The sequence below is a fragment of the Mytilus edulis genome, chromosome 9, assembly GCF_963676685.1.
Source record: "Mytilus edulis chromosome 9, xbMytEdul2.2, whole genome shotgun sequence".
NCBI lineage: Eukaryota > Metazoa > Mollusca > Bivalvia > Mytilida > Mytilidae > Mytilus > Mytilus edulis.
This window is the reverse complement of record NC_092352.1, coordinates 40,967,501-40,981,609: the sequence shown is the minus strand read 5'-3', so window position 1 is coordinate 40,981,609 and position 14,109 is coordinate 40,967,501. Positions and strand designations below refer to the sequence as shown.

Genomic DNA, 14,109 nt, shown 5'->3' with positions numbered 1-14,109 from the left:
TCAGAACAACAGCAAAGAAAACCAAGCCGGGGGATAAATACCTAGAGACTTCTTGCTGAGTTTGATCCTCTGTTCAAAAAGTATTTGTCTCGAAGCTGTTTATACACTAAAACCTTACGACAGGCTTTTCAGACCGACGATATGGGCTTACATGAGTTAACGCATTCAAACATTCTTAATATGATAATATTGCATTCTATCATTCAAATATTAAACAAAGTGTTGCATTTGAAGTACTTGGTATATTTTGTGCCCTTTTTTGTGCATGCTAACTATATTTTCTTTTATAAGATTGACTTTACATTTGTTTCTCAGGGATTCATATTCAAAAGATGCAAGCATTTGCATTTTACATAACCACATACACAAACATATATATATAAACTTTCAGTTTCTCACAGTAATAAATCTTGCGTCAATTATTAATTAAATCGTAAAAGAATATAACTGTTTTGCTTAATATACTTTGTTTTTGGACAGATTTCAAAGCCAGTGGGCATGTTTGGGCGTTTAAGGCTAAATACCATCAAACAGATTTAACCATCACAACTCACTGCTCAACGATATCAGGTCAAAATATTACCAGTTAAACTGTTATCTAAGTCGCACAACAAAATAATAAAGTTTTATCATTTTCAATCTTTCTCTTTTGGTATTTGTATTTTTTTTTTTACTGCAGGTCATTTTATATATTTTATGAATGAAGTATTATAATTAAGGTTATGAGAAAACGTTACATATTCCTATATAAGTACATACATTAACAATAAATGATTTATTAACATTTAATATCATGTATCAAAGTGAATGCATGTGTACCTTTTAAAAGTGCAGTCCCATTATAGCAAATACTACAAAAACAAATCTTATAAACAACTATATATAAACTTTCTACAAAATATTTACATGTGTTTGAATGCAACAGACTGGACTAAATGATAAGAACAAAACTTTCTGCAAAATATTTACATGTTTGTGAATGCACTAGTCCCGAGTATAGATGTTAATAACAAACATAACAAACAAAACTGCATTTCTCTCTGTTATATGTTGCTATAACATGCAAAATAAGGAATATTTATTTTTTTATGACATTGTTAATTAAAATATGTCTTTATTTTAAGAAAGACACTTTTCGTTCCAGATAAGTGATTACTGATGTATTATTGAAAATAAACACATCATGGAGACCTGGATTAAATTTATATATTTGGGCCTTCTCGCGTACAAATGACCAATCACTGACGCTCGAAAGAAAATCATGTTTAATAGGCCAAACTAAGTTAGACGTTGCATAGCATTGAAGACCAAAAATTCCTAAAAGTTTTGCCAAATACAGCTAATGTAATCTATTCGAATTCCCAAGGTAGAAAAGCCTTTGTATTTCAAATTTTCTAAGTTATAAAAAAGAAAATCTGTTTTGTTTGACGAAAATACATCGTCTAAATATATATATAAAAAGAAGATGTGGTATGATTGCCAATGAGACAACTATGCACAAAAGACCAAAATGACACAGGCATTAACAACTATAGGTCACCGTACGGCCTTCAACAATGAGCAAAGCCCATACCGCATTGTCAGCTATAAAAGGCCCCGATAAGACACTGTAAAACAATCCAAACGAGAAAACTAACGGCCTTATTTATGTAAAAAAGAACGAAAAACAAATATGTTACACATAAACAAACGACAACCACTGAATTACAGGCTCCTGACTTGGGACAGGCACATACATAAGTAATGTGGCGGGGTTAAACATGTTAGCGGGATCCCAACCCTCCCCCTAACCTGGGACAGTGGTATAACAGTACAACATAAGAACGAACTGAAAATGGCTTAACTCATCAGATGGACAAATATACAAGTGGACGTAGTCTATTTGTTCAGTATGCTTTCAGATTCAGATGTCGGTAAAAGCTACGTACATGCAATGCTGTTCAAGAAGACAAGATATTTTTATCAAAATATTATTCTTATTGTCTACAAAGAAGTTAGATCATCAAATATTTGTTCAATATATATATATGATTGTTTCTATAAAAAGGATGAACAAACGAATTACTCTTTTTTTTTCACGCAATGGACGTAAGCTCTAACGTTATAAACGCTTCCTACACTCCTTTCGATTTCGTAAAATCAGTTTTTTTTTCTTTCGCTCGTATCTCTGATAGGCGACTACATATATGTAAGTATTTACGTGCAATGGTATACATGCAGCATTGCAAGTGCTCAGATATCCTTCCGGAAATACGGTCCATTTATAAAGGGTGATCTCATATATTCTGATAGGCGACAACATTCTAAAGGACTTCCCATGGTGAACAACAAATGATAACCGTATATATAACATCGCGTCTTACTAGGTTTTGCGGTTGTCATCGACTCTGGAATACGAGTGTCTTAAACTGTATTTTATCAGGGAAGATATTACCAACTGTAATAACTACTCCTAAATAAGACTAAAAAGTATGCTTGAGTGCTGAAAAGCAATAAATCATTTAAATCTTCAAAAATGTCTTTTATTTTGTGTCCAGACATCTGTCATCAGATACGATCGCAACCGATGACCTTGTTATAATTTTATCCAATCAAATTGACTCCTTTTAATACCGGAAACTCAATATATCATCTTGAGACATTTTTACGTAAATCGCGTGCCAAGATGTTTTAAAAACTCGGATCAAATAATAATGCTTACAGATAACATGTATACATGCAGTCTGATATTTAAAGAATTTTCAATTGAAATATGGAAATTAGTTTGTCAGCAATTTCTTTTAATCTTCTCTAAATACCTGCTACTCTGTACATGTATCAAGCATCATTTCAATCAAAATTGATAAGCTTGTAGAATACAGCATGAACATCATATGACACAATCAATTTGGCAATAATATTCAAATATCATGATGACTATACAAGAACCTATTAAAGTTATGCAATATTCTCATTATTGTAATACTGACTAGTTAATATTTAAATGTCATTTTCTCATATTTCAAAATAATTTACAAATTTGCTAATAGAAAAAAACGTCCTTTATAGCAATTAAATGTATTTAATCTAATATATTTTAAATATTTACATTACTGTTAACAGCTAATGAATGTTTTTAATGTAAGTTGTTAAATATCTTCTTCATTCTAAATTGCCTTGACCCTCAATCACGATCTTTATATATCGGAACGGGAAGGCAATAGCAGAGACCAAAACACTATTTTGTATAGTACCTTGCGATTCCAAATATATGCCCTGACAGGTGCATCAGTTCACCCTATCGAACCTGTTGCTGTCCTTCTTCAAAATAGAACTTTGTATTTACATACAAAGACTAACATTTTTGTTTATCAGGAACAATTTGAAACTGTATGCATATATAAGGAACACGTTTTTCATTACCTATAATATATAAGTATATACTTTCCATTTTCAATTTTACTTTGTTCAGTTTTTCAAATATTATATATATACATTTTGTAGTGGTTTTCAAGTAAATTCCTTTTAAAATCCTTATACGGTTAAGAAGGGGAAAAAGCACTTGACTTTTTTTACTTTAACGACCAGAAGAGATATGTTTTCTATCATCACAACGCAGTTATTTTCATGAAGCTTGTGTATTTATTATTTCGATGCTGGAAACGGGGAGGCAAAGCTGATCAGTAAGCTCTAAATGGAAACATTACAATTGGAAGAAGGGACATGGGGGTGTATCATTTCAGGACACAAAAAAAATCAAAACACACCCTTTTACAAAAAAAAAAAGACAAGAAAAAGGGGTTCGCTTCTTTTTTGGGGGTTTTAAAAATTCCAAAGTTTTACAACGAAGTAGTTTTTTTAATTTCTTGATAAACAATTGATTCATGAGGCATGATGGATAAGACCTATTTTGAGAATACACATTATTTACATGTATATATACATGTACATGTATCTCTACAGTATAAAGGACACAAGGTAAGTTATCTTGTCAATATACGAAGATGTATTAGCATTGTTCTGTATTGAACTTGCGACCTTGTGTATTTTTACTAATATCTATATGTAATATTTCTTTACTTAATTTAGACAAGGTCTACTTTTTTTCGAATGACTGCTGATTTTCATTTTATTAATGTCATGTTTAACATGGGAATGTTTGTCTTCGCCTGTACAATTCATAATAACATGCTTTGAAATAAAGATCACAAGGATTTGTTGTGTACACAAATATATTATTAAAAAAGGAAGTCAAACTGAAAATCATTAGATTTTGAAAGAACAAACATCACATGAAAATAACATTTAAACACTTAAAACAGTAAACCGTTTATACAAACTGAAAGATATGGATCACGTTTGTCAACAGAGACAGCCCTACAAGCTTATTCTACAAAAATTCGATATAGATAAGTGAAGTTCATACATATTGACATACTACATGACATGACAATTAGGGACATTGACCTTTTAGAAAATAACATTCAGTTGTCGGTTCTCAGTATACATGAAAATTCAGTTAAATGTTGCTTCTTCAATTAAACGCACTTTTTTGGAGTATTATTCGTAATCGTAATTTAAGGATAAAGTCAAATATGGCATCAATGACAGTAGTTTTATATTAAATTAAGATATATGACCAAATACAAATTCCGATATAGCCACAAATATTTTCGTGAGAAAGAAATTAAATATAAATACAAATCAGTGTATACCATTTAAATATGATATTATATATATTATATTTCTTTTTTTTCTAACAAACAGGTTTAATAATAGTTATGACGAAACAATAGGAGTTGTGGGTTGTGTGTAAGCAGACAGCAAGCAAACAAAAAAAACGAAATGAAAGAAACCTGAACTTTAAGATACAGTAAATGGGAAATGTCACAGTTTGCATAAAATTTTGGCTCGTTGAACTTAAAAACAAAATTCAGCAAAATGCATTTACAGTACTTTTATCTTTAATTACCGATTGAATTATTTCAAATTGTTGAACAGTAGTATAGACAGCCCATACAAAAGGCGAAACACTTTCTCTTTATAAGTTATCATAAACTTTCAAATTTTTAATACATAGATTTTTCTTAGAAACTATATGTTGTTGTTTTAAGGTAACACGATACCGAATGGCATATCTCCCAATTTCCAACATTTTTGGCACACGTGTTCTTTGCATCGAGTTACATCGGAATATCTAATAAAAAAATGGTGGTCACCATTTTGGTTTTCTTTGTAATTTTTATAGAAGACGTCAACTTTGGCGACAAATTTACATAGGTATAAAGGGGAAATGCCTTTTTCGACCAACTATTTTTAGATTTTCAAATTAATGGGTATGTTCTTATATAGTTTTACGGAGAAAAACAAAAAAATAACATTTTTATCCAATTTACTTTAAACGAATTGTGCTTCAATATATGGAGACAAATGGTGTCTACTTTCACTTGTACTGTGACAACACGGTAAACGGACGAAGGGCACGTTACATGAAGATGTACATTTAAGCATCGCTCCTAACTCACAAGAAGATTGTGCAACTTATTGTTTTTAATCCTAGATAAAGCAAAAACCTTTCAAGTGACATTTAGGAATGTAACTGGAACACACTCAGTCAGTTTGTCTTGTATGTATAACATTACAAAATATAGAGGTTACGTCTTGGTGCTTGTCCAACAACCCTAGGCAATTGTTTAAAGTTTAAAACCCTATCAATTTCAGTGATTTACCTATTCCCATTGGGTGTTGATTGCTGATTAGGCTTAATTTGAATGTTACACCATTAATGGGTTGAAAGATTACATACAGGGATATGCTGTATCGTTCTAATGTAAATAATAAATATTAGGACAACCAAACTACACGAAGAAAATGCAGTGATTATACTAACGGTTATCAGTGCAACAATCACCTCATTCGTGATAATTTGTTAGATCAAATGTACATATCTTGTACTAATGATAAAATTGTTTTATTTTCATTCTTAACTTCAATAAATGTGTAAAAACATCAATCATTTACTATTTTTTTTATTTGAAAGACCATATAAAGGTGTGTGCATTTCTTTATATTGTGTTCTGTGATTCTAAATCGGTTTATTTATAAATCGCGACTTATCAATAAGTATTGTGTTTTTATATTTAATCAATGTGTGGTTCGTTTTATCTCATTTTTTCATTGGACAAAATTCATTTATTAGGTCAAATGTTCATGCTTTCCTCTTAATTTCATATTGCAACGTCACGCAAAATCTGGGCGACCATGCCTGGTGACGTTACATAGAAAGAATATCTGTATATGTTTGCCGATCATTGAAAAAAATGCTAAGTACAGGTATGTCGGCGAGTCTCGTGTTTCAAATTAGAAGATGCAACTGTCTCCAGTGAAGTGGACATATCGTATTACAATCTGTATTTATCATACTGTATAATATGACGATAAAAACCATACATATTTAAGAATTGAATGCTTCTTTTTGTAAATTTATTGGGGTGTAAAAGCGTTGACCGAAGTACATTTTGTATGAAGCGCGGAAGCGCTTCATGCTAAAAATGTGCGCACGGTCAACGCTTTTACAACCCTATAGAGTTACAAAAAGAAGCATTCAATACTTATAATTACATTTTTTAGCTATGTTCATAATACTTATAATTACATTTTTTAGCTATGTTCATGAAAACACGTATTTTACATATTTTTTTATTTAATTCACCTGTGCACTTTATTGTTGGACCACGTGTTATCATGAATGAAAAGTTGTATTGAGCAATGCAACTGCTTACGGAATAACACGTGATGTGCAGTTAGCCAATCAGAATAAAGTATTATAATGAAACATACATCTAATGTAATTATATAATAATATACACATAACTGCTATTCGATATACCAGAATAGCTCATTTCCGCAATTCTGAAATTGTCCATTTATAAATTCATAAATTATTAAGAAACTAAGGTTTCAACTCCTTAAGGTAAATTAGCCTCTGGATAGAGATGGCTGTAGGTCTTCTTTGGACATATGACTCTTTACTTGTTCATAAATAGAGTAGGCCAACATGGTCTCCTCATCAGAAAGTAGCCATTCCCTTCCATTGGGCTTACTTACAGATTTTAAATATTCGTAGGAACAGTTTTGTAAAGTATTTCATTACTGATTGTCCTGGGCCAGAATAATGTCTTCATGTGACTGTCACAATTGAAACTAGCACGTTAGAATCCAATCTCAGCTGTAGTTCTAGTTTGAAGCAGTGTATATTCATGTCTCATTAATATCTTGACCTGCATATTTAAGTAATACTTGTTGCTGGACGTTAAACAGACATTAGTCTTAGATGCATGATTTTTTATTAGTTGTTAGTGGCTTTGAACTAGCTGTCAGATAACTACGAGTACTCTCAGATATGTTCCTAGTGTCTCATTGTTGTCGGGATGTACAAATACCCGGCCACGTCCACTTGTATTTTTGTCCATCTGATAAGTTAAGCCTTTTTCAACTGATTTTTATAGTTAGTTCTTATGTTGTACTGTTATACCACTGTCCCAGGTTAGGGGGAGGCTTGGGGTCCCGCTAACATGATTAACCCCGCCACATTATTTATGTATGTGCCTGTCCCAAGTCAGGAGCCTGTAATTCAGTGGTTGTCGTTTATTTATGTGTTCCATATTTGTTTTTCATTCTTTTTTTTATACAAATAAGGCCGTTAGTTTTCTCGTTTGAATTGTTTTACATTGTCATATCGGGGCCTTTATAGCTGACTATGCGGTATGGGCTTTGCTCATTGTTGAAGGCCGTACGGTGAACTATAGCTGTTAATGTCAGTGTCAGTTTGGTCTCTTGTGGACAGTTGTCTCATTGGCAATCATACCACATCTTCTTTTTTTATATTAACAAAGCCCGGGGTTATGTGAACTAACTTAAAGTTTGTACTATTTTCAAAACAGATTTTTCTCTGCTACCTTTATATTATCGGCAACTGTAACAATAAGTATACGGTATGTTTAACAGTCTGTCAGATAGTTCACGATAAGTCATGACGGTCAAGTTGGTTGTCGCTGTTGGGGGTATACACATTTTTATTGTTTAAATCCCAATATGATCAAATTCAGTACCTACATAAAGAATTGTATCGAAAGGGCGAAACTGTAATTTGACTGTTAATTATTATATACAGTTCTATATATATCAAATTTAACGTGTCATAGTCAGATTTCATATCTAATAAATAAAATAATACTTTATACATCATTTTACAGATAATCGTACCAAATATTTGTATTTCTTTTACATAGTCAACCGGTCATTTTGCTTGAAGACAAGTTAAAAAGAGGCACCATTTAACAACAGATTAGATGAAATGTTCGTCCGTTATGTGACAATTATACACGAATAAATTAAAATCGCAAACATTAAATATCAAACTTTGCATAATATACAAATAAAATGGCTATTAAATCATACATCTGGATGTTGATTTTGAACATTGCCATTAGCAAGTTGACTTAAGAAATTCTTAAATAGCAAAACGTTTGCTTCTTAAAAAGGAATTATAGTCCTTCATACAATAATCCGTACCCCAATCTGTTTTCTAAATACTATTCTCAGTCTTCAACAGCATAACAGTTGAATTTATATCAGTAAAGGATATGACGAAATTTTCGACACAGTAAATTGTTGTCTCATTGGGGTATACCGCCATCTCCTTTTATTAATATTCAATAGTAAAGAAAGCAGACCTCACAAAGCCGAAAACAAATATCAATCACAGAAATTGGAGAACGACAGTGACTACCAAAAACACGGTATACAGGGTTAAAGGTACAAGTCAAGCTTGGAAAACGGGTTGGTATCTCAAATTATATCAGATAGAGTCCGAATTAAATGGCACATATAATTGATAATAAAAAAAGGAAATATTGAATAACAATGTGGATTAAATAAGCATGCTTCTGCAAGTTTCCTTTCATCGTTTAAAAAAACCCAAACTTGCATAATACATAATCACTAAGAAATAAAGTATAAAGGACTTCGTTAGTTTGTGAAGCATGTAACAGCTTAAACGATCGTGCAGCATTTATCCTGTCCAAGAATATGGTCATGTGCCACAGTGGTCTACACAGACGATTTAGTTTATAAATTTCTAGGACGACAATTTCCTTATTTGCAACACCCTCGTGTCCGATTACTATACATTTGTATCTATTATTATAGTTTAGAAGCTATATTTCAGTCGTTTAGTGTACCTGTATACGTCTTGTATTTAATCTTAAATAGACGTAATGTTATTAAAATTTATGATCGAGCGATGCGTGTTTGTTTTGCACATATATTATTTACTACTTCTATTGCACAGTATTTGTACAACATGGTGCAGGTTAAGTGCACGTAAATGTAATAGGGCTATACTAACTATAAACAAAAAGATAAATATAGGATAGACGACATCGCCATTTGTTACACACGAATATTGAAATATTTTGAACAAATACATGTTGTAAAGATAGAAGTTTTCTATAATATTTAAATCATTACATGACACGATGCACAACAATTAATACATATACATGTACACGAATCACTCTCAAATGTACTTTTTTAGTTAAATGTATTCTTTAATACGCCGATACCTAGGCGCCAAACTCATTGTAGAATGTGATGTAAACTGGACAACACCTTTTCTTCTAATTGTATCATATCATGAAAAATCTCTACCTACAACAAAACGAAAACATCTATCGAAAGAGGGGGGGGGGGGGGGTGCAAATGAGAAGTATGTCAAGGGAGTCTCGGAACTCAGAGTTTTCTGTTTACGGTTTTTCTATAAAGAATCTTCCAAACCATTCCAGAAATAGACTGTATTGATAATTTCGATTGAATTGAAGTTTATCTTCATAAGAAATGTCCAACTTGCCAAAATGACAACCACATTCTCTGGTCCCATCTCAGAATAGCAAGCAGTGCATTTGTCACATTGCTATTTACTTTGCCATGAGACACAAAACGGGTGCGACTATTGAGAATGAAACGCAATCGATTCCGAACTACTTCAGTTAATTTACGAGTTTTAGATGAAAGATTTTGATTTGGGAATTTCGGTTATCTGTTCTTTTACTTTTTGTCACTGTGAATGTAAACTTCAGTATTGTATTACTCCCTTTGCATTTTCCTCCTTTTCGCCCAGTGCATTTGTCGCGTGAACAACCTACATGTAGATGGGTCCGTATATACGAATGGAATACAACTTAAAAACCAGATCTTAATTTGTTCTAGTTAACGGATATGAGTTTTATGTAATGATAAACATTGTAAAATGCACATATATTGCACAGGTAATAATACAACCAGTAATAATTATACATCAAATGGAAGTCTAGTTTTAAAATGACCGATTCAAATGGTACTGAGACACATTGCTTGGTTGACATAAATATACGTTATACAGTCAAACAACAAACCTTCTTGCGCCTATACTGATATATATTGAGTATCAACAAATTAATAGCAATTTTGAGACTTTATATACATAATTTTATTAAAATGAGCGCATGGAAGCAATATGAGCAGTTATTTGGACCGCGTGGAGGGTGCAGTTGTCTCAATTTCTTTTCTAGAAGACAATATTGAATCTAAATATACTGTTTATAACTTAAAAAAGATATTCAGTTTACCTACTACTGCTGCTGTGCTTGAAGCTATCGTTTAAAACATGTACTTCAAGTTAACACTATCAAAATTAAAGAACGTTAAATGGGACACTAAAGCACAAAAAAACATCGTGTAAAAATTGACTTTTAACTTGTTTAAAAAAGACAATACAAGATACAAAAGTAGTGTATTCTTTTCCAAGCTAACATCGACACAGCTTATATTAAATTCTTTGAAGTAACATGACTGGTGTAATCATCTATGTGTTGTTAACAAGCTGTTCATGTCAATGTTTACAACCAAAACGTCTAGCTGAGATTTGATTTAAATATAAAACAAGGAGATGTGGTATGTTTGACAATAAGACAACTATCAACTAATATAGCGTAGGTTTAAGCAACCATATATATTGGTTGCAGTAAGTGTTTCAATAATGACCAAAACCTAGTATTAAAAACAATATTAATGTATGTGCACATGATATTTGAAAATCTCGTCACTCTAAATTAACCTCTCCATACTAATCCATTAGTCAGGAGACCTTTTAAAAGTTTCATAAAAAATAATGTTATATGCTGCGATGTGATTGAAGAAGTAATATCTGGATAAGTGTTGGATTTGATTATTTGGTATTGTGTTTAGAGATTTTTTAAACTTGTATAGCACAGCACCAAAGAAATTCTGTGTGCACATTTATTTTGTAATTTCATTGCTATAAAAGAGAGACGGAAGGTTTTATACCACAAGGATATCAAACATAATATGATAAGTCAAAGATAAACTGGTTATGCCATGGTAATAAAACAAAATAACATACATGTAAAAGAAATAAAGACAATCAGCAGTCTTCAAAACTGATGACTGAACAACACGAATCCCCGCAAAAAACAATAAAAACCAATAAAAAAAAAAAAAAAAACAAATCCGGAGTTATCTCATGTGATCCGGAAAGGTTAGCAAATCTAACATATGATAGTTTGAATTGAATTAGCAAAAGCAAATATTGAAACTAAAACTTACCAAAGCTTGCATATTGGATGCATAAATAAGCCGTCTAATATCATTATGGTAGTTAACTATCATTAATTTATCCCTATGTGTCAATTTTACACTCCTTCCTATTTTTCTTGAAAATGTACACACATAAAACAATATTAATTGTACAAAAAACACTTTCAGAAGTTTCTGCATTATTCTTGTTATCCTCAGATTAATTCCTTCAAATTAAAATCTATCGTTTGTCATTTAAGAAAATAAAACTTTTAAATCATCCTTTTAAACATGTTTTAAACAGTTAGCGTTGACACTGAAACACGTTACAAATGCCATCGAACGAAAAACATAAATTTCAAAGCGGACTTTAAATTGAAATTAAGTAACACCGAAAACAGTAGTTGTTGGAAATGTGACACTATGCACGATGTATATTTCAACCCTTTGATGGACAGATTTACCAACGATTTAATCTGAACTTTGATAAAACAAGCGGTGTCGTAGTGTATTTAAACTACCTAAACGATAGAGAGGCGTACACTATATATATATATATTTTACAAACAAGGGATGATAAAATTAACTTGTTGTCGTTTAGTTTTACCTTGAAGTGCATATATATTTTATAAAGTTAATGCAATCGCCAAAAACTTACTGGGGCGTGGAATTATTTAAGAAGATAGATATCATTAATGTGATTATTCGCATCAATGTCAAAAGAAATTTAGATCTGTCTTTAATATTTAAGATGAAATTGTTGATATTCTCAGGACTATTAAACGGTTTGATAACTATTATAAATTAATATTCTCAAATAAATATAATTTAATAGACCAAAATACTTGTCGAGGTGTGATTAATTTTAATTAAATGCGCGATCATGACTTGTTAATTAAATGATATAAAGCTGACTGGTCAATACCTTGTAACAAAGTACCACTATATAAAATGTTATATATTCCATCTATATAGATCTGCCGATAATAAGTATGTTAATTTCACATGGTATGTCCAGGCGCGGATCCAGATGGGGGGGGGGGGGGGGGGGGGGACCGGGGGTTGGAACCCCCCTTTTTTTGGACGATCAAAGCATTTGAATGGGGACATGTAATTGGAACCCCCCCCCCCCTTGTCCTGGGTTAGGACCCCCCCCTTTTTAAATGGCTGGATCCGCCCCTGATGTCCGTTGTAGGCTTCTTGTTTATTTCATCTCCAGTTTTGTATTCATAAAATATACTATTTCCCATGCAAACAAACTACATGTCTATAAGATCCGAGCCTTTCATCTAGCCCGTGAACGCAGTTATTTCGTAGTGCATTTCCTTTTAGACAATAAAAGAAAATAAAAAAAAAATCCATCTACGCTTTCTCAATAATATTTTTTCCTGTGTGTTACACTACTTTTGGACAAATCATAATATCAAAATTATCGAAAAATTCATCAACTCTAACTCAAAATATTGACAATTTTGTGTTAAGGGGGTCTTGAATCTTTTTTACAGCTTCGAAATGCTAGTTTTTAACCTTTTTCAGCTGATCCAAGTTACTACTCTACTATACAATTCATGACCCCAATTTTTTGAAAGTATAATTGCATCCCCTACTTGCTACTTGAGGCATAATACATGAAGAGATAAATTTGGAAGGGACATACAAAAATTATTATAATCAAGTAACACACTGCCCACACTAGGGAACAGTGTTCCCAGCCCTTTTTGAATGTATAAGCATATTTAAGACGCTAAAGTAAAAATGCAAAAGCAGAATGAAGTAAACATATTGGATGGTAAAAAAAAAGAAAGTACATGATTGTGGTATATTGGCAACGACACAACTAACCACAAGGGACCACTAAAAATGAAAAATGGCTATACTAACTCTAAACACATTATTGAATCTAAGCAAATATAGATCATCGTATGACCTTAAACATGAACAAAACATATACATGTACCTAATAACAAACTATAAAAGACCCCGAAATGACAACATGAAAATGAAACAATTGAAACGACAAAACCAACGGCCCTGCTCAAACTAAAACAAAAACCGGAAATAGAAACCAACCATGTCAGAAAAAACCAACGACAGACGGCCAGATTAACAAACCACACACAATCGTACGGAGACGTTGTTCCGAAATATGCTTTTCATACTGAATTACGGTTAAGCTTTGAAAACGATAACACTCATTTGAAGCATTTGTTTGCAGTTTCAATTTTCCAAGTCTATATAACGAAGCCTTTTCCAGATCTATGCTATATTTGAGTTCGATTGACATCTGTTCGATCGGCTTAACTCTATTTATCTTTGTGAAATTACTTGAAGTGTAGCAGTTCAATTCTTATATAAATTCTTCAATACTGAAATTCACAATTGATGCGTTATCGTCAATTATGATGTGTGTGTCAAATTATAAACATAGACGTATAAAACGTGTTCATTTATTATCTCTTTGTAGGATAAGAAAAGGAGATACACAAATTATATAAT

General features: G+C 31.9%; 1 protein-coding gene across 2 annotated transcripts in view; it reads right to left on the bottom strand.

Annotated features, from left to right (window-relative positions):
- Positions 1-12,228, bottom strand: part of LOC139488329 (uncharacterized) — a 45,775-nt gene extending 33,547 nt beyond the window's left edge. For both annotated transcript variants that reach the window (XM_071273863.1, XM_071273864.1), the window contains exon 1: positions 11,644-12,228. In XM_071273863.1, the coding sequence (XP_071129964.1) occupies positions 11,644-11,814 (171 nt within the window). In that variant the 5' untranslated portion in view covers positions 11,815-12,228. The remainder of the gene's footprint in view (positions 1-11,643) is intronic.
- Positions 12,229-14,109: the final 1,881 nt, after the last annotated feature.